This window comes from Lepidochelys kempii, chromosome 1 (genome assembly GCF_965140285.1).
Source record: "Lepidochelys kempii isolate rLepKem1 chromosome 1, rLepKem1.hap1, whole genome shotgun sequence".
NCBI lineage: Eukaryota > Metazoa > Chordata > Testudines > Cheloniidae > Lepidochelys > Lepidochelys kempii.
The window spans coordinates 101,778,708-101,800,960 of NC_136380.1; the positions used below are offsets into that span (position 1 = coordinate 101,778,708).

At 41.7% G+C, this 22,253-nt stretch overlaps 1 protein-coding gene across 11 annotated transcripts in view; it reads right to left on the reverse strand.

Annotated features, from left to right (window-relative positions):
- NALCN (sodium leak channel, non-selective) overlaps positions 1-22,253 on the reverse strand; it is a 345,527-nt gene that overhangs the window by 10,001 nt on the left and 313,273 nt on the right. For 10 of the 11 annotated variants that reach the window (XM_078853491.1, XM_078853489.1, XM_078853486.1 and 7 more), the window contains 11 exons: positions 17,971-18,077; positions 14,209-14,329; positions 14,026-14,124; positions 12,424-12,517; positions 11,778-11,884; positions 11,310-11,384; positions 8,058-8,177; positions 5,844-5,912; positions 1,894-2,042; positions 991-1,084; positions 128-260 (listed from right to left, as the gene is read on the reverse strand). In XM_078853491.1, the coding sequence (XP_078709617.1) occupies positions 128-260; positions 991-1,084; positions 1,894-2,042; positions 5,844-5,912; positions 8,058-8,177; positions 11,310-11,384; positions 11,778-11,884; positions 12,424-12,517; positions 14,026-14,124; positions 14,209-14,329; positions 17,971-18,077 (1,168 nt within the window). The remainder of the gene's footprint in view (positions 1-127; positions 261-990; positions 1,085-1,893; positions 2,043-5,843; positions 5,913-8,057; positions 8,178-11,309; positions 11,385-11,777; positions 11,885-12,423; positions 12,518-14,025; positions 14,125-14,208; positions 14,330-17,970; positions 18,078-22,253) is intronic. The other variant, XM_078853490.1, reaches the window with a different exon arrangement.

Below are 22,253 nucleotides of genomic sequence, written 5' to 3' on the forward strand. Positions count from 1 at the left end.
TTAAAAAAATGTTACAGTTGATATGGCCTACAATGTAAGGCCTGTTCTAGATGAGGCACCCAGATCTAAAGGCACTTCACCCATGTTCTAAGATAACTATTTTTCATATTCAATACTTGTTGCTCACCTACAAGCAAATTTAGCATTATGTATGCAATGATGACATAAAAGGAACAGAAATACATCAGAGCCCCAGCATAATTTCCACAATCTGTCTTCCAGTATGTGCTGTTATCTGGAGTACAAAAAGGAGGCTGAACCTTCAAAACAAAACAGTAAATAATTAAATCAACAAAATAGGCAAGGGATTACTTATCGGTCTGCAGTTAACATAACTATATTTTGGTAACTATATTTTGGGAAAATAATAAAAATAATAAGGCACCTCAGACCAATGTAGGTTTTGTGGAGAAATACCACATTTGGGGGAAAGGAGGAAATATTTCTCTGTTATTTTAAATGGTAGTTGCTGAAAGCAGCTCAGAGCTTGACCTGGAGGTGATGGATTAGTGGGCAGAGTGAAGGTGAGGCAGATCGAAGATGCACGATGAATCCCTTTAACACATTTCTGCAATTACCCCCATATAGGAGAATGGGTATATATTACTACAGCAAAACAGCAACCAGTGGCAATGAAATGTTATGACACATGTTTAACAAACAGCAATCACTCCCATGAATTCAAGACAGGAAGTGAAGAACACCTTATCCAATGTAACTGAAACATGGGGAGGGGGGTGAGGGGAGGAAGAGATTTTATGTTAGGAAAAATAAAATGATGCTAACTGAATTTGGGCCAGGACATCAAGATTAATGTTCTTATGAAGTGTCCCAGGGTACTTCATTTTAAGGTCAGATTTATCTAAAGGACGATGGCACCATCAACAACACAGTGCTTCTTTGTACCAAGCCAGAGCACTGGATACAGAGTCAGAGGAAATTGCGCAACCAGTTTCTTCTCTGTTTTATATGTGATTGTATTGTATTTACCATGCAGTCATGCATAATCTTGTTCCAGTCTTCCCCAGTAACTATTCTGAAGAGTACAGTAATAGCCTTGCCAGCTGATGAAAAGTTTGCATGCCTGTTTTTTTAAGCAAAAAGAGGGAAAGAGCAGCTCAGATGTCAGAAATAAAATCTTGGCAATATAAACACATGCAACTTTCTGGAGAATTATTTTGCTGTGCATTCAACAAGTAAAAAAAAAAAATCATTTGTATTTTCTATTATTCTTACCTGAGCCTGTATTGTTGGTAGAACTCAGAGAATAATTTGCAAACGTATTCACTAAATAATTTATGCTATTAATTTAATAGGGATTTAGAAGCCGGACTTCAGCCACCCAGTTTTGAAGAATTTGGCTAATATCTTATCAAGTAATAAAAGCTCATTTGGGGCCATATCCTGCCCCAGGCCTTCATCTTATTTGTGCCCCTTCTGTGGTGCAAAGGGACGGAGAGATGTCCTTGGGTTATGTAGGGTAATTCCCAGGTGACGTAAAGCTTATGTAGCTGGCTCACTCTCACTCCGTTCGAGGTGTCGGGACCATTTCTGGAGGAGCCAAGGGTGTGAGCAGGTGTAGGTGTAGCACAGTGTTCCAGCAACCTCGGCGAGTGGAACAGTCCTTTTGGGATTGTTCCAGCTGGTACAAAGAAGAGCAGCCATTAGCCTTCTCTGTATTACACTGGGTGTCTGTTTAGTCCCAGGATTTGGGGAATGGGAAGGTGGCTTAGAGCCTTCTATCATTCGCTGTCAGCTGCGTGCCACTCAGCTAGACCTAGAGATCTGGCTCCTGGTTGCTGACATAAAACCAAACGAAAATTTGTGCTCAGTAGATGGCAATATTTTATTTGGCTGTTCAAAACCTTCCACAAAGGGAAGCAAATATTGTACCTGTTAATGTTCTCTCCATATTTTACTGTGCCAAATAAAACTACTCCAGCAAAAGCATAACAAAGAAGCAGTAAGAACATTCCCACAATGATGAAGAAACTCTTATACATGCTGACAACCACAGTCAGCAGCAGCATTTTCAGTGTCACCTGGAAAGGCAGAGAGGAAACACAATTCATGATACTATTAAACAACAGAAATAAAGGAGACTTTAACACATTTGTAACTTTAAATCTTGTAATGACTGTTTTTCTACTTGGGAAAACAGATAGGCTGGTGTGCCAGTCCAGTAGTTTAGTGGTAGCTCCGTGAAATATGACACCGAGAGTCTGAGTTTGGAACAACACTTGGTCTCTTGTTCCAGGGTTTATGGCAGTGGATCTCAACCTTTCCAGACTATTGCACTCCTTTCAGGAGTCTGATTTGTCTTGAGTATTCCAAGTTTCATCTCACTTAAAAACTACTTGCTTACAAAATCAGACATAAAAATACAAAAGTGTCCCAGCCACACTATTACTGAAAAATTGCTTACTTTCTCATTTTAGCATATAATTATAAAATGAATCAATTGGAAAATAAATATTGTACTTGCATTTCAGTGTATAGTATATAGAGCAGTGGAAACAACTCATTGTCTGTACGAAATTTTAGTTTTTACTGATTTCGCTAGTCCTTTTTATGGAGCCTGTTGTAAAACTAGGCAAATAGCTAGATGAGTTGATGTATCCCCTGGAAGACCTCTGTGTACCCCCATGGGTACCTGTATCCCTGGTTGAGAACCACTGGTTTATGGTAATCAGTAAAGGATTTCACTGGAGATTTAAAGAAACCCATCTATCTACAAGAGCAAACTCTAGCCAACCAGAGAGACTATGACGTAACACTCAGCACAGATTGATTAAACTATTTTAATTTCTTACACAAGTCAGCCTGTTGTGTCCAAACAGAGACAAAGAGGCACAATACAGCAAAATGTAGAGAAAATGGAAGCTATATGATATTTTGGCATCATGGCAGAATTATTACCTTAGGTTGAATTAATTTCAAAAATATTTGGACACTGCAGGAATGTCTTTTTATTTACAGGGGAGGTGTAACAATTTTCATCAGAATCATGACAAAGCTGACAAATCATGTTAACTTTTTTCCATCACACTACATCATAGCCATAACTTAATGGGACTGATAAAGCTTTTAACACGAAAGCCTAAATAACTAGGTTAAGGGCTTGAAAAACAATCTATAATCCTTCAAAAAGCTTTGATGGAAATGACCAGGTCTGGTTGTATAAGAGAACCAAGAGTTTTTCACTTGACTTCCAAGGCTCTCCATGCTCTGTGTGGTTAGACGGGGGCAGACTTTTTTCTTTGCTGAACAGACTCTGCGACTTACCTATTATTAAACCTTTTAGTCCTAATACAGAATTAATTTCCTTGACTGCAGTTACTCTAATATGACTTATGTCATAGAAAATGTTTGGATAAAGTGTGGATACTGTTTGGAGAAGCTTTGCCACAACAGAATGCACAGTATTACCACTTACTAAAGAGATACATTTGTTCTCTGCATAGGTAGCTGTCAGTTACACCTGCTGTCTGTTACACTGGTGTAAATTTACATACCAGGTAAATTGAAAGTAACTCCAATGGAACTACTCTTAATTTATACCAATGAATCTGAGAATTTCGCCCAACATCTTTATTTTACTGAGCACGAATCCCTTATTTAGATAAAATATAACGTGCGAGATAACACTAGAAATGGACCTGCACTGTGCAGGATGGAGCTTCCGCATGTGGAGAGCAGTACAACAAGATGAGCACATCACCCCATACCCTGCTTTCTTGTGGAGAAAATAAATAAAAGAAAATAAAAATAACACACACACATCGCAGCACATTGAAAAAGCAATGGTTACAAATACCGAAAAGGGCACAGTATATATTCACGGCTTTAGATGGCAATAATTTTAAATGAAGTTGTGTCTTGGTTACCTTTTTGATGCCAAAAAATGTACATCATTTCCAATAACTATAATTTATTTCTGATATGTATTTCATCTTTATAAAATGTGTGGTATCCAATGCAAAGTTTGTCATGTTGGGTGTCTTCGGAAGACTCATGAGGCACTGAGCATGGTTGTTATAGTGATGTTATAGTAATTGTTACAGTAATGTTATAGGTTATAATTTCATGTATATAGTTATGAGACTGGTTTCAGAGTAACAGCCGTGTTAGTCTGTATTCGCAAAAAGAAAAGGAGTACTTGTGTCCATTTATTCTTTTACGTAGAGACTGTCCAGTTTGACCAATGTACATGGCAGAGGGGCATTGCTGGCACATGATGGCATATATCACATTGGTGGATGTGCAGGTGAACGAGCCTCTGATAGTGTGGCTGTTATTAGGCCCTGTGATGGTGTCCCCTGAATAGATATGTGGGCACAATTGGCAACGGGCTTTGTTGCAAGGATAAGTTCCTGGGTTAGTGGTTCTGTTGTGTGGTATGTGATTGTTGGTGAGTATTTGCTTCAGGTTGCGGGGCTGTCTGTAGGCAAGTGTAAAGAGTTGTCACTTTGGATGGGCTATCATCAGCAGGAGAGTGAATTTGTGTGGGGGGGTGGAGGGTGAGAAAACCTGGATTTGTGCTGGAAATGGCCCACCTGATGATCACTTTAGATAAGCTATTACCAGCAGGACAGTGGGGTGGGAGGAGGTATTGTTTCATATTCTCTGTGTATATTTAAAGTCTGCTGCAGTTTCCACGATATGCATCTGATGAAGTGAGCTGTAGCTCACGAAAGCTTATGCTCTAATAAATTGGTTAGTCTCTAAGGTGCCACAAGTACTCCTTTTCTAGTTATGAGACTGAAAATGTATCCTCATGGCTTAAAGCAAGCCCAGGCAAAAACTCTCCAAGAACAGAGAGACAGTTCACACCTCATCAGGGCATGTATGGGACAAACCCAGCCCAGCCTCACAGGAACAAAGGACGCTGGCCTAGACAGCAACAAAAGAATCTGTTGGACTCTTGAGGGAGTCACCCCCCCTTCGGTCACTTTGGAACTGAGATGAGGTAATGCTCATCTGACTCTGAAGTGGGGGAGGCAAAGCCAAGAGAGAAGAAAGAACATATAAAAAGGAGACACATTTGCCATGCTCTGCCTCTCTCTTCCACCTACATCTACAGACACCACCACCACCAAGTAACTGAAGCGCTGATCAAAGGGGAGTGCCTGGATGAAGAGCAGCCAGCCAGCCTGTGGTGAGAAGCATCTAAGTTTGTAAGGGCACTGAAAGTGTTAAGATCAATTTAGAATGTGTTTTGCTTTTATTTCAGTTGACCAAATCTGACTTGTTATTTTCTGACTTATAATCACTTAAAATCTATCTTAATAGTTAATAAATCCGTTTGTTTATTTTACCTGAAGCAGTGCGTTTGGTTTGAATCATGTCAGAGACTCCCCTTGGGATAACAAGCCTGGTACATATACATTTCTTTGTTAAACTGACGAACTCACATAAGCTTGCAGCATCCTGCAGGCATAACTGGACACTGCAACATGGAGGTTCCTAGGGTTGTGTCTGGGACCGGAGATATTGGCTAGGGTCATTTGGTTGCACAATCCAAGGAGCAGCTTAGATGCCAGAGGCTGTGCATGAACAGCCCAGGAGTGGGGGTTCTCACAGCAGAGCAGAGTATGGCTGGCTCCCAGATTCAAGGATTGGAGTGATCTAGCAGATCACCAGTCCGGATAACACCAGAGGGGAACGTCACAATGTAATACACCTAAAACCCTGATATTTTAAGTGAAGCATATAAAATGGAGACTTACAGCAGCAGTACACAAAATGGAGACCTATAGAGTGTACTGTAGAAAAGCAAAGTGATAAATCTTTTAATCTATGCATAAGCATTGTATTGACTGTAATTCCTGATTTGTACTTACATGTTTCCCACAAATGGAGAAGAACCTGAAGACAATTACACATGCACCCATCATATACGTGTATGCATTCTGAAATTTAAACACAAGTAGACTTCATATACAGTGTCCCGCAGTGATCTCTCAAATGATCAGTTTTTCTCCATGAATCTCTCTTTGAAATATACAGTGCAATCAGCATTTTTTAAAAAGTAATGAAACAGAAACTGGTACCACCAATATTTCAACAACAAATGCTGAACAATAATAAATTAACAGAAAAAGCGGTGCCACTTCAAAAGCACTAACCAAACCTCCCAACACAATAAACCGACAAAGCCCTCACAGTTCTCTTAGCTGGGCTGTAATTATGTCCAGCAGCCTTCCAGTTCTGTGAGTCTAGGCAGCTGCTGGCTTGCAGAAACTCCACAGGCCTGCCAAGCTACTCAGCAGCAGGGGGCAAATTGAGCATGCCAGGGACAAAGGGACAGCACACAAGGCGGGTTTGCCCCCACAAAGCGTGCTTGAGAAAGACCAGAGGGAAGGCCCTCAACAATGTAGGGAGGTGAGAGCCAGCCACAACTGGGGACTGTTGACAAAAACCACCTCTCCTCTCCAGTGATAAGGTCGGAGAACTCATGTTCCCACAAATGAGGGTGTGCAGCCCCCCCTCTTTTTTTAAAAAAACTTGAGAGGGAATGCGCAGCTGACCTCCTCCTTGGACAGGTAAATCTTCTACCTTCCAGGACTAAACATTGTTCTGTAACAAAAACTCATGGACCAGATTCACTGACATGCTTTGCACTGTTTATCGGTTTAGAACCTCTGCATTATTTTTCTGTACAATAACTCCTACCTAGATTATTCCCTCCAGTCTCTCTTCCTCCTTCACTCTCCAATGAAACTGCTCCTGGCAAGATCTCCCAATCCCAGGACACCACATTTCTTCCTTCTCCTCATTCTAATCCGGGGGTCTCAAACATGCGGCCCACCAGCTCCCCGCGCCCCCTCCCCCGCCCCTTTCCCCCAGCATTTACCTAAAGTGGGTCCAGCCCAGCGTGCACCGGGGGGCAGGACAGGCTCTTTCCCTGCCTGCCCTGCCCCAGGAAGCGGCCAGGAGGGGGAGGGGGACACAGGGGTCTGTGTGTTGCCCTGGCCGCGCCTCCAGGTACCTCCCCCGAAGCTCCCCTTGGCCGTGGTTCCCCGTTCCTGGCCAATGGGAGCTTCAGAGAAGGTACCTGGAGGAGTGGCCAGGGCAACACACAGACCCCTGTGCCCTCCCGCCTCCCTCAGGTCCCGGCCGCTTTCCGGAGCGGTGCGGGGGCAGGGCAGGCAGGTGGGGAGCCTGCCCTGCCCCCCAGTGTGTGCCGGGCCAGACCTGCCCCCCAAACCCTTCCTGCAGCTGAACCCCCTGCCCTGAGCCCCCTGCTGCACCCCTCCTGCACCCCAACCCCCTGCCCTGAGCTGCCTGCTGCACCCTGCACCCCGTGCCCTGAGCCCCCGATGCACCCTGCACTCCTCCTGCACCCCCTGGGGGCAGGGAGGGGGCAGAGTTGGGGTGGGGATTTCAGGGAAGTGGTTGGAATGGGGGCAGGGAAGAGGTGGGAAGAGGTGGGGGAGGGGAGGGGCCTCACGGAAGGGGTGGAGTGGGGGCGGGGCTGGGGCAGCGGAGGGGGTGGTGGTCAGTGGTGTGGCCCTCAGGCCAATGTACTAGTCTGCATGTGGCCCTCGTGGTCATTTGAGTTTGAGACCCCCTGTTCTAATCCCTCCCAAAGAGTCCCTTCTTCCACAAGGCCTGCAGACCCTAACCTATATCGGTCCAATATCTTCTCCACCTCAGCACTATAGGATAGAAGAAAAATCTAGTTCACCAACCCCACAAATTGTTACCTTCTTCTTGGTTCCCAGGGTATCTTGTTTTATTTGGGTCTTAGTTTTAGTTTGTAAACAACGTGGGGTTGGCAATTGTCCTTATTTGAGTCAGAGATAGCAGTAAAACTGTTGGTGATTAACAAATAAAACCAATAAATGATCATTGGAGTTGCAATGGGGGGAGGGATAGCTCAGTGGTTTGAGCATTGGCCTGCTAAACCCAGGGTTGTGAGTTCAATCCTTGAGGGGGCCATTTAGGGATCTGGGGCAAAAATTGGGGATTGGTCCTGCTTTGAGCAGGGGGTTGGACTAGATGACCTCCTGAGTCCCTTCCAACCCTGAGATTCTATGATTCTATGATCTTACAAGTAAGGCAAAGTGAAGTATCACCCATATAACACCAAGGGAGGTCACCAAAAGGTCATATCGATTTCTTCTGCTTTGCCAGAAGCCAGCAGGTGACATGGCAATAATCTTCATCGTGACCTAGAGAACAATAAAGATAGTCTTGCTTGTACAAATTGTTAGCGAAAGGTTATTTTTCACTATAACAACATTTGGTCCCTAAAATGTTTTGGTAGTGTTCTACTTGTAGATTGATTTTAAATGAGTAGGAGTTTTAATAGTTAAACAAAGGGTTAGTATGAAGGAAGAAAATGATTAAGCTGATGATGCATAACTAAAAAATTACATGTGTGTGTATGGGTGTATGAAGTGACTGACGTATATATTAATGCCAATTTCACACAAATACACTTAAATCCAAGGTTATAACTGTCTTATAAGTCTCATGTACTGCAAATTAATTTAAAAGCAACCTTCTTTTTCCTGTTGCAAAAGTGTTTTGTTTTACTTCTCGTGAACTCCATCCATGCTCAACAGCATACGTGAGCACAGGAAGCATAAGACTGGAAGAGAAAATAGTGTGGGCCAGTAGATTGCAGTGGGTTTCACAATGCTCCGAATGAACACAGAGACTGAAAGGGTTGACTTTTCTTAAAAACAGGTTTCAGAGGAGTAGCCGTGTTAGTCTGTATCAGCAAAAACAACGAGGAGTCCTTGGGGCACCTTAGAGACTGAGGGTATGTCTACACTACGAAATTAGGTCGATTTTATGGAAGTCAATTTTTAGAAATCGATTTTATACAGTCGATTGCATATGTCCCCACTAAGCACATTAAGTCAGCGGAGTGCGTCCTCACTACCGTGGCTAGCATTGACTTACAGAGCGGTGCACTGTGGATAGCTATCCCACAGTTCCTGCAGTCTCCGCTGCCATTTGGAATTCTGGGTTAAGCACCCAATGCCTGATTATCCTGGACTATATGCAGAACCAGGCTAAGAGACGCCAGCACAAGGAGGATTGTGATGAGGATATGGACACAGATGTTCCTGAAAGCACGGGCTGTGGCAATTGGGACATCATGGCGGCAGTGGGGCTGGTTGATACAGTGGAACACCAATTCTGGGCCAGGCAAACAAGCACAGACTGGTGGGACCACATAGTGTTGCAAGTATGAGATGATTCACAGTGGCTGCGAAACTTTCGCAGGCATAAGGCCACTTTCCTGGAACTTTGTGAATTGCTTTCCCCGACCCTGAAGCACAGAAATACAAAGATGAGAGCTGCCCTGACAGTTGAGAAGAGAGTGGTGATAGACCTGTGGAAGCTTGCAATGCCAGACAGCTACCAGTCAGTCAGGAATCAATTTGGAGTGGGCAAATCTGCTGTGGGGGCTGCTGCGATGCAAGTAGCCAACACTATCACTGAGCCGCTGATATCAAGGGTAGTGACTCTGGGAAATGTGCAGGTCATAGTGGATGGCTTTGCTGCAATAGGGTTCCCTAATTGTGATGGGCGATAGACGGAACGCATATCCCCATCTTGGCACCAGACCACCTTGCCAACCAGTACATAAACTGCAAGGCATACTTCTCAATGGTGCTGCAAGCACTGGTGCAATATCATGTGCAATTCTATAAATCGGCTAAAATGTAAAGGTTGCTTAGGCTTTACTTTGAGCCTCTTTATTTGATGACTAGCAAAGTGGGTTTTTTTAGTTGCCATCTCCTTTCTTAGGCACACAGAGGAGCTGAGTTCTCTGATTACTAGACTGTTTTATCGGCAGATGTTTTCAGACAGAACTGTTTCTAAATTAGGGATAAAATATTGATACAAATCAATCTACTTTGATTTCTTTCCCCCATAAATCTGGGGAAAATGTCATTTTTGTATGTTGCGATTTCTTTTGTCCAAACAAAACCCCTTTGAAATGCTTGGAAATTGTTTGTTTTCACAGGCAGAACAAGAGAGTAGGGATTTCTAAAGCAATCGTTACTTGGTGAATAAAAACTGGCCATGTATCCTACAAATCAAACCTCTCCATATCTGCTCACTCTTCTAGAGGCACTGACTCCTCTTGGGCAGAGAAGGCATAGGCAACATATGATATATGTAGGACTGCTACAAGGTATTCACTTCATTGCTTATCCATCATCGCTGGCAAAACCTATCATAGGAACATAGGAACTGTCATATTGGATTAGACCAGTGATCCATCTAGTCCACTATCCTGTCTGGGATAGTGGCCAGTATCTGATGTTTCAGAGGAAAGTGCAAAAAATCTTGTAGTGGAATTATGGAATAAGTGAACCATAAGGGGAAGTTTATTCTTAACTCCCATACATTTGTGATTGGCTTACAATCTGAAAGATGAGGATTTATATCCCTTCTCATTTTTCATCTTATCCAGTGTAACTATGTTATTACCTATACAAATATCTAATCTTTTTCTGAATCCTACTAAGCTCTCAGACTCATTCATATCTTGTGGAAATGAGTTCCACAGGTTAATTATGCTCACAGAGCTGATTTTGGTTGCAGTGTTTTCCAGGCTGCTAACTGAGGAAAACCAACCTCCTTTTCACTGCTTGTACTAGATATTGCTTTTTAAGAGGGGAGAAGAGAGTCATATGATAAAGGAAAATATACATCAATAGTTATGTTTGTCATAGTCTTCCCCCATTATATCCCTGTTATATAACCTTTACTTTTCTATGCTCGTATCTACATACTACCTGTAATTCTGTTGCTTTTGCTTTTTAAATGACTGAAGGAAAGGAGATGGATACACACACAGAGATGCTTATAAATATATGTGCTTTCTATGGCTAACAGTCTTTTTGCCTTCTGTTTTCTCATGGTGTCATATTTAAACAGATTGAGAATGAAAGGAAGGATCAGGCACAAGGTGTACGTTTTAAGCAGGACTTCCCAGGTAGCGAGACCTTGTGCTGGTTTACTGCACAGAATACCATTTGCTGCTCTGCTTTAGAAATTTACTGAAATACCATTGCCACTGCTATACATATCCAGGATGAAATTATCTGGGTTGCAGATACATGTACTGAAAAGGACACAAGAGTCAGCATTTTGGTGCTCTAGCCCCATAACAAGTAAAACACCCATTTCTGCAATACATACTCAAGCACTAGTCATATGAGTAGCCCCAGGGATACGTACCCTGAAATTAAAACTTGGACAGTAACCCTGGAACCAAAATAAAATATACAAAACCTAGTCTGAATCTGGAGAAAGAATTAAATATATTACTGTACCTCTAGGACAAAAATGAAGGTGAAAACAACAGACATTGTTGCTAAAGGAACAGTCACTGGATCTTCGACATCCCACTGAAATGGAACAAAGATAGTAGATCATAAAACAGATATAAAAATTTATTTACCACTTTTTAATTTTTATTTCAGTGTGTATTGTTGCCATAGATTCTGTTTTTACAGTGAATAACACATTCAGGCAGGAATGGCAGGTGGGAGCATCTTTCCTTTTATATGGATTTAGCCTTAAATGAGAAATTAAAAATAATGGGCCAGATTGTTAACTGGTATAAACTGGCGCAGCTCCAGAGACTTTAATGGAGCTGCACTGATTTACACCAGCTGAGGAGCTGGCCCGCTGTATTAAGAAATATTATATTTCTAGCAGTTCATTACTAGCTATGGCCTTATGTACAGTTCAGTATTCGTTCCACCGCTGTTACAAGACGCAATAAGAAACAAAAATACCTTCACTGAAAGCAAGACAGACTGGGCCAGAACAAGCACAGCAATAGTCCTCTTAAAAAATGGATGCTGCGTTATATCATACATTTTTGCTCTAAAGCCATCATTATCTGAAACGGAAGGAGTTAAACAAGAAGAATTAAAATGCACACAGTGGTATTTTTTTTCTCCCTGTTTCTTGACATATTCTTCTTGTTTGTTAATGGTAACCTAATCCTTGCCTAGTTTAGAAATACATTTCTAATTTTCTGCTACAGTTCCACATATCAAAGAGTGCTTCTGAACATGTAATTTCAAATACTGAACACCAACGTTGCACGAAGGCTTTGGTAGGGGTAAAGCAAGTGCATCATTCAATTGCTGTCAAGATAATACATTCGATTCATGTCATTAACAGGCAAGTGCAAATATATTTCATTTCAAATTCATTTTTTCATTAAGGCTTATCCTAAAACCATGGAAGCGCAACCTTTTTCGGGTTGATTTTACTAGCCTTACGCAGAGATCTGTAGTGGGAGCCTGTTTCCACATTAACTTATGCACAACCTCCTAGTGGCCTAACGATTACAATTTTAATTTGAATCTTAGACTCCTGGGGAATTATGAACACTAGGGCTCAACATGAATAACGTCAGAATATCTTTGATACCCGGACGAGGTGGGAGATGAAGAGGTTGAGCTATCTTCAGTCTGCTCTTTAGATCTTCCCACCGTCTCTGATCTACAGTCAGTAAAGCTGTACCCTTAACAAAGAAAAACAAGAAGCTTTTGTCATACAAAATCTTAAACATTTAACTGTTGTGCACGTGAAAACAACAGCTTGCCTTGGTGCTTAAAATAAAGTTCCATAGTCAAACTCTCCTTGAATAACACAGTATTTGGGTAAAGGGGTCAGAGCATCAGCCCTGCACTCAAGAAGATTTCCAAATGCACTAGCTGTGAGTTTCTGGGACTCAACTCAGCAAGCTCAGTTGTGGCTCTTTGTATCAGCGGCCCAGTGGGGATAGGGAAACCCTAGAGGAGGTCTTCCATTTGTCTGAACACCATTTGCTGGGGAGCACTGTTTTAAACAGTGGTCAATTCTTTGCTGTAGAAAACCCTGCAGGAAGGTATTAGTTTGTCAGCACTGCTCTAGCTTGTCAGGGAACTAGCCTTCTACAAAATCACTACAGACACACTTCCTATGCTTGTAGTATAATTTAAATAAAATAAACATATGCTATGCTACAACATTTTCCATAAAGGAAGCATAAGAAGTGCAGATATGACTTCAGGGTAGGTAGTAATAAAGAGCACACACATAAGCATTTTGATAGCATAGTACAAACCATACTATTTAAAATTATCTTAAGACATAATACGGTCCTTACAACATCAGAGAGCTGTAAAATCTCATACCAAGGGTTTGGAGCTGGAAAATCAAGAGAGAACTTTTAAAGGCAAATGTCACAGATTTCTCTCTCAGACACACAGAAACTTTTCCCACTAAGCACTTAACCATACAAAGCTGTGTGTGCCGTGGTACCATCCTCATGGCGTGTCTTGGAATGTCTAGACTCTGGAACAGTGAGTCAAACAAACAGGTGGCTGTCCTACTAATAAGATCAGAAAAGCTCCCTCTGAGGTAGACAAAATCTCTTTATGGAATTGTGTCCCCAAGATATGCCCTGGGAAGATACACCCTAAAATGTGATGCCGTTAAAGAGACTGATTATTATAACATGTATTCATTCTTGCTGTTAGGCCAAAAATCATACAGCAAAGGAAATATTAAATTAAAAGGATTACACAATAAAAAGATTAATAAAAATTAGTGGATTGTTGGAAAGATTCATTACAGAAAAAAAAGTGGTGGTAAAACAAAGATAAAAGCTTAGTGAAATTTAAAAACAACCATGTCACAGACTCTAGATCTGTGTCTCAGGAGCTTTCCACCTCACCACCATTTGTCAAGTGAGGAACTCAAAGAGTGCTTCTCTTTGTTCATTGCTTATGGGTCAAATTGAGACCAGGCCTAAATTCATACTTCAGTGCACCTGCATCTGCTCACTTCAGATCTGAATTTGATCCTATATCTCTCTTTAGGTAATATGATCTGAAAGCAATAATGAGTTTGCTTCTTGAATTGTAACTTACTTATATTAGCATCCGCACATCTTATTATCTCATATTGCACAATGTGTCATACGATGTTTAAAGCTAACCAAGTATGAAACTATTCCCATGTGAGATACAATAACTGAATTATTACCTTATTTTCATTGAAATTAGCAATGACAACTCCAACAAAGAGGGTCAATCCAATCATGCAGCCCAGAAACACAAAGACATGAATATAGATTCCATGGATCTGCATATATGAAAAATATGATTATTCATCAAAACAAATTCAGCAGCTTGTGAAGCATTAACAGGATTTGATATGCTTGCTTACCGGCCCCACGCGATGAATAATGACATCTCTGACTTCCACCCAGCCTTTTAATGAAAGAACTTCAAAGAGTGCCAACATAGCATTTCCCACATTGTCAAAATTAAAATTGCGAGGATTTGCCCTGAAATAATAGTAAAGGAATGAGTGCATTTTAACTATCTTCTGATAAGACGGATCTTAGGCATCTTACTGTGGCCCCTCTGAGTCAAAGAATACAACCTCATGCTATACAAAGGAGCTACTCATATAAAGAAGCACAGTTTTTATTTGTGTTATTACTCAACTTTTCTTTCCATATCTGCTTAGTTTTTCTTCATAGTCTATGTTAGTCTGAGACTGTAAACTCTTTTGTTACAGTGTGACTGTGGCATTGTCTAAAGCTCTACAAAACATCATGCAAAGCTCTGAATAATAATACTTTGAAAATTAAAAAAATTACAGATACTCCACTTAATTGCTAAATCTTTACTATCTCATATTTATCATCTGAGCTACTGTAAAAACGAGTGTTTCTGACAATACATTGCCAAAAGTTAGCCATCGTGAAAAAAACGGTTCTGATGACACTGGCAGAAACAAAGCTGTGTCATACAACCCTGCTAATGTACCTCAAGGAACAGAATTTTCAAAAGTACCTATGCGATTTAGGCTCCTGATTTAGTCAGTAGGTGCTTCTGCAAATTATCATTCATATTCATTCATAATATCAGATTTTGCTAGTCCAAAGAGAAATGTTAATGTGAGGAAATCACTGGTTTTCTCAGCCTTCAGGCATAACATTCTTTGTGTTAGCCAGGATGCCAAAGGAAGAAACTCCATTTGAAAATCAAAGGCTCCACTAGAGGTTAGTTTTTTAAAGAGCGGTGCATCCCCAACCTGAGACAGATTTTCCAAAACGCTCAGCCTCAGCTACCATTCAGACACCAAAATAAGTAGCTAGATTTCCAGTTTCCCTACCAGCATAACTTTTTTGGAAAATCTCCCCTCTAAGGCTATGTCTACAATATGAGTGTGATTCCCCTGCTCGCGTACACATACTCGTGGTAGCTCGATGAGAGTTAGTGTGGGTGTGGACGGTTGTGTAGCTGTGGTAGCACTGGCAGTGGCAACAGAGGCCTGGCTCAGCTGCGCGTAGTACAAACCAGCTCAGCCATGCCTCCATTGCCACTGCCTATGCTACTGTTTATACTCATGCTAGCACTCATTCAGCTACCAGGGGTATGTGCACACGAGCCAGGGAATCACACCCATAGCTTGCAGTATGGACATAGCTCCCACTGTGACCCTCAGGCTATCAGGTACCGGGCTCTTGAAAATCTGGTCCTACAAGGCCAACAATTGGTACTCACCTCCTTGAGGTAACACATTTTCTGCAGTGACAAAAAAATTCTCCAAACTTCATAGTTTTGCTGATTAAGATCTTTTTAGTTATTTCTGGATCAAGCTGAAGTGGATTGAATTTGCTTACTTTCAGGAATTCTGCCTTCAGAATTTATCTGAAGCATACAGAAGCTGAAAGAGTTCTGCAGATGCCACAGCTTCACTGACTGTTCAAATCACAGTGTATTATTTCGTTAGTGTAGGATGGCTCGGAATCTTCCCTTGCTACCATGTTCTTTTACCCCCCCCCATGTTCTTTTACCCCAACTGAAATAATTTTAGCTGTTCGGTTGAATTTGCAAAAAGTGAAACAACCTCCTTTCAAAATATAAGCAATTAAAGACAATTTTCACACATTTTTAGGTGTTAGAAAATCTTAAATTGACACTTTCAGAATATAAACCATAGACTTATTGTTGCCATTAAATCACTGTTGCATCTGAGATATCACAATTAGGGCTGTCGATTAATTGCAGTTAACACACACCATTAACTCAAAAAAATGAATCACGATTAAAAAAATGAATCATGATTAATCACAATTTTAATCACAGTTAAACAATAGAATACCAATTGAAATTTATTAAATATTTGTGGATTTTTTCTACATTTTCAAATGTACTGATTTCAATAACACAGATTACAAAGTGTACAGTGCTCACTTTATATTATTATTTTTGATTACAAATATTTGCACTGTAAACATGATAAATAAATAGCATTTTTCAATTCACTTCATACAAGTACTGTACTGCAATCTCTTTATATTGCAAGTGCAACTTACAATGTAGATTTGTTGTTGTTGTTACATAAAAAACTCAAAAACAAAACCATGTAAAACTTTAGAGCCTACAAGTCCACTCAGTCCTACCTCTTGTTCAACCAATCGCTAAGACAAACAAGTTTGTTTACATTTATGGGAGATAATGCTGTCCATTTCTTATTTACAATGTCACCAGAAAGTGAGAGCAGGTGTTCGCATGGGACTTTTGTAGCAGGCATTACAAGGTATTTAGATGCTAGATATGCTAAACATTCATATACTCCTTCATGTTTCGGCCACTATTCTCGAGGACATGCTTCCATGCTGATGATGCTTGTTAAAAAAATAATTAGTTAATCAAATTTGTGACTCAACTCCATGGGGGAGAATTGTATGTCTCCTGCTCTGTTTTACCAGCATTCTGCCATATATTTTGTGTTATAGCGGTCTCACATGATGAACCAGCACATGTTGTTCATTTTAAGAACACTTTCACTGCAGATTTGACAAAACACAGAGAAAGAACCAATGAGAGATTTCTAAAGATAGCTACTCGACTCAAGGTTTAAGAATCTGAAGTGACTTCCGAAGTGCCTTCCGAAATCTGAGAGGGACGAGGTGTGGAGTATGCTTTCAGAAGTCTTAAAAGAGCAACACTCCAATGTGGAAACTACAGATGCTGAACCCCCAAAAAAGAAAATCAACCTTCTGCTGGTGGCATCTAATTCAGATGATGAAAATGAACATGTGTTCATCTCCACTGCTTTGTATCGCTACCTAGCAGAACCCGTCATCAGCATGGACACATGTCCTCTGGAATGGTGGTTGAAGCATGAAGGGACACATGAATCTTTAGAGCACCTGGCACATAAATATCTTGCAACGCTGGCTACAACAGTGCCATGTTCTCACTTTCAGGTGACACTGCAAAACAAGAAGCAGGCAGCATTATCTCCTGCAAATGTAAACAAACCTGTTTGTCTGAGTGACCGGCTGAACAAGAAATAGGACTGAGTGGACTTGTAGGTTTAAAGTTTTTCAGTGTTTTATTTTGGAATGCAGTTTTTTTGTACATAAGTTCAACTTTCATGATAAAGAAATTGCACTACAGTACTTGTATTAGGTGAATTGAAAAACACTATTTCTTTTGTTTTTTACCGTGCAAATATTTGTAATAAAAAATAAATATAAAGTGAGCACTGTACACTTTGAATTCTGTGTTATAATTGAAATCAATATATTTGAAAATGTAAAAAACATCCAAAATATTTAAATAAATGGTATTCTATTATTGTTTAACAGCATGATTAATCGTGCAATTAATCATGATTTATTTTTTTAATCCCGTGATTAATCACAATTAATTTTCTTAATTGCTTGACAGCCCTAACCACAATATTTCCCTGTGTATAAAATAGGAAATATCTGATGTGTACAGTAATAGGCAGCATGCTTGCCTTTTCTGCATTTCCCTCAGGTTGGTAGGGAAACTAGATTGGTCTGTTTGTCACCAATGTTATTTGCTACTTTCAGTACTACAATGATGCAGTGTTTGGGTCCTGCAGCAGATTAGCAACTGAACTATCTAAAGAAAGATTGGCCAAATTACAACTACTCACCAGACTCGTGGCACCCAAAATCCAGGCTTCTTCTCTCCAGGTCTTAGCTTTAAATTCAGATTTTTTGAAACACTTACATTTATTCTGAAGATGCCATGACAATCTTCCTATAGTAAAATAAAGCACATTGGGTGAAATATAGACCTGCAGAGAGGTGAGGACACCGTACAAGACAAACAGCACAATAAATAAGGCACTTGAAACAGTGTAAATGGAACAAAAGGGTTATTTTTAGGTACTGGATTAATTGCATTGGGAACTGAACTTTTTCATATGCAGGGAAGATACAGCATGAACAGTGACAATGTAGAATCATCATTCGGCACTTCAAGGCCCCCTCCAAGACTGAGAGGACTAGTAAATCTGCAAGTTCATTCAGCTCTTGGCCTTTTTTCTGAGAGTGTCATAGTGTTTATGTGATGCTTGATTGCATGTGGAATGATGCTATTAATCTGCTTCACACAGCCACGTAACACTGGCTGGTACTTTTTGTCACTATCAGCCTGGCCTGGATTTTAACTGGTGATCGAGGATTGTTAGGTGTCATAGCCCATTTCCAGTCCTTTGCGCTGTTCAGTCCTTCAGCGCTCAAATGTCATGAAGTCGGTATCTTTCTCATGTCTTCCTCAAATGCCTGGCACTCCCATTCCTTTTGCACTACGTAACAACCTTCTCTTCATTCAAACCACTTCCTAAAACACCCTTCTTCAGTGAGCCTTCTTCCAATTCTTACAATCATAACCTCCCACAGAAAGCAGTGTGTATTGTAAAAGAAAGCAGGAAAAAGACATGGAAGAGAGGGTTACTCACTCTGTGCAGTAACTGAGGTTCTTCGAGAGGTGTGTCCCTATGGGTGCTCCACTGTAGGTGCAGTAGCATCCCTGTGCCTGGGATCGGAGATCTTTGGCAGCAGTGCCAATTGGGCTGCACACGCACTCCTCCCTGTCTCTTGCTATGAGCAGTGGCTATATAGCACTGTGTGGTTCAACTGCCCTCAGTTCCTTCTCTACCACAGAGCCTACATTTGAACTTGAAGCAGAGGGGAGGAATGAGGGTAGTGAAGCACCCATAGGGACACACATCTTGAAGAACCTCAGTTATTGCACAGAGTGAGTAACCCTCTCTTCTTCTCCGACTAGTGTTGCCATTGGTACTCCATTGTAGGTGAGCGTAGAGCAGTGCCCCTAGATGGAAGGCTGGGGCTTCAAAGGGACATCTACTAAGGAGGATGGAACAGTGGTCCTAGTATGGCATCTGATGCCGTGTCATGGGTGATCGCATAATGTTGACTAAATGTGTCAGTGGGTGCCCATGTGGCTGCCTTACAAATGCCAGTAATTGGCATGTTATTTAGAAAAGCTAGTGAGGTAGATAGCAAGCGAATGGAATGTGTATGAGTTCCAGGAGAGGTTTGAAGTTTGTGTCATTGGTAGCAAAGGTGGATGCATTCTGAGGCCCATTTTGACAGACGTTGTTTGGATACAACCAATCCTTTTGATCTTTCATCTATAGAGAGGAATAAGCATGGTGACTGTCAAGGTAAAAGGCTAGTGTTCATCTGCCATCCAAGGTGTCATGGCTTCATGCTGTTTGCCACGTGGTTTAGGAAGAAGAAGGGAGGTGGATAGGTTAGTTTAGATGGAAAGAGGGTGGTACCTTGGGTAAAAACTTCAGGTGTGGTTGTAATGTGACCTTCTTTTTGTAAAAGATTGTGTATGAGGGGTACACCATGAGGACATCTATTTCTCCTACCCATCGGGCAGATGTGATGGATACGAGAAAGACCATTTTAATGGATAGGTGCATGTAGGATCAGGTTGCCATAGGTTCAAATGGAGGGCTGGTGAGATAGGCTGAGATCCCAAGGAGGGGTGGGTTCTTGTACCTCAGGGAAAGATTCTATAGGAACCCTTAAGGAATTTTTTTGTCATTGGGTGGTTGAATACTGAATGACCTTCTATCTTGGAGTGGAATGCAATAATGGCAGCCAGATGTACATGAACAGAGCTTGCAAATAGCCCTGATCTTTTAAGCTGTAGGGTGTAATCCAGAATGAGTGGTAAAGGAGCACTCATTGCTGAGACATGTTTGGTGTCACACCAAGTTCAGAATCTTTTCCGTGTATGTAGGTAAGAACACTGGCTATTTAAAAGAATCTCTTATATCTGTTCTGAACAGGTCATCTCTATATTCTGGAAACATGAAGGAGCCATGCCTTCAGACGGAGAAATGCTAGATTTGGGTGAAGAATCTGACCTGCATCCTGCGAGAGGAGGTGTGGAGTCAGCAGGGTGATAGGTGGACAGACCACCAGGCATAAGAGGTAAGGATACCATATTTGTCGTGGCCATGTTGGGGCGATGAGAATGACTCTGGATGATTCCACTTGTACCTTGGGAAGCACTCTGAAGAGTAGGGGAAAAGGTGGAAAGGCATAGAGGAGAGGTGCATCCCATGAAAAGAGGAAGGTGTCCCCCAGAGTTTGGTGACCTATTCTCTTGAGCAGAATTGTGGGCATTTGGCATTCTTGGGTGTGGCAAAGAGATCTATGTTGGGGAATCCCCAGTGGATGAATATATGCTATAAGGTTCTTGTGTCTATCTCCCACTTGTGCTCTTGTGAGAACTTCCTGCTCAGTGAGTCTGCCGTGGTATTCTGGTGTCCACGTAAGTATGCGGCTGAGATATTGATGCCATGCTGGATGCACCAGTTCCACAATTTTTGTGCTTCTGTACACAAGGATTGAGACCTCACACCTGTCTGTTGATATAAAACATGCAGGCGATGTTGTCTATCATTACTCTTACTGTCTGTTGTCTGATTATTGATAGAAAGTGTAGGCATGTGTTGCGGACTACATGTAATTCTAGGAGGTTGATGTGCAACATGGACTCTGATGGGGACCATTTGCCCTGTACTGTGTGGGTCTGTTGATGTGCTTCCCAACCGAGTAGGGAGGCGTTGATCATAAGTATTAAGGACAACGGTGATTGGAGGAAGGGATCCTCCTTGTAGACATTGGGAGGTTTTGTCCACCAGTCTAATGAGTCCTTGACCTTCAGTGATATCGAGAGCAGTTTATTCAGGCTGTGTCTGTGGGGTATGTATGCTGTTCGTAACCATCCCTGAAGGCAATCCATACGTAATCTGGAGTGTTTTACCATGAATGTGGTCGCTGCCATATGACCGAGCAACTGTAGGCAAGTTCTGGTGGAGATCTGTGGGCTGGTCCTCATGATGGAAATGAGACTGACTACTGCGGAAAATCTGTGATCTGGGAGGAAAGCTCTGGCCTTTATAGCATCTAGTTGGGACCCAATAAACTCTAGCTGTTGTACTGGTGTCAGTTGATTTTTGTATATTTATCTGGAGGCTGAGTTTTGAGAAAAGGTCCATCCTTTTTGTTATGACTTGGAGCGTATCGCCTCTGGACAGAGCCTTGATGAGGCAATCATGTAGGTATGGGACTATTATAACCCCTTGTTTGCAGAGGGGTGCCACCACCACTTCCAGGACTTTGGAAAATATTCTGGGTGCCATAAAGAGGCCAAACCACTCTTTACTGAAAATGGTTGGACCCTGGAACAAATCTGCGGAACCTCCTGTGGAAAGGGTGTATGGTTATATGGAAGTATATGTCTTGGAGGTTGAGGGCCAAGAACTAGCTCCCTCCTGTTCCAGTGCTGGGATTATTGTTGATAGTGTGACCATCTTGAATTGCTGTAGTTTGACAAAATTGTTGAGGTTTCCCCAAGTCTAGCATTTGCCTCCACAGTCAGACTTCTTTTGGATTAGAAAATAGTGGGAACAAAAGTCTTTCCTGCTGAGTTGGAATGGCACCAGGTCTACAGGTCCCAGTCACAGAAGATGGTTTATTTCTTTTCATAGATGGTGCTCATGAAAATGTTCCCTGAAGAGGGACAGGATGGGGTGGGTGGGAGAGACGGGAATGGAATCAAATACCCGTTACTGATGATTTCTAGTACCCACTTGATGGAGGTGACTTGCTGTCATGTCAGGTAGAATGGAGTCAAATGGCCGCCAAACTGATGGAGTAATTTGGATGGCTGCAGCATCTGGACCACGGGGAGACATCTCAGGGCCTCATCCAAATTTTCAAAATTATTGTTTGGAGGCAGGTGCGTGGGACATACAGATGCGTGGGACATAGCCGCCTGTGTTGATGTCTGTGTACATTTGGCAGGAGGTCTCTATCACCTATGTTGTGGATCATAATGCTGTTGAAGGGTGAAATATGGAGGGCAAGATCTCGGGGTAGGTTG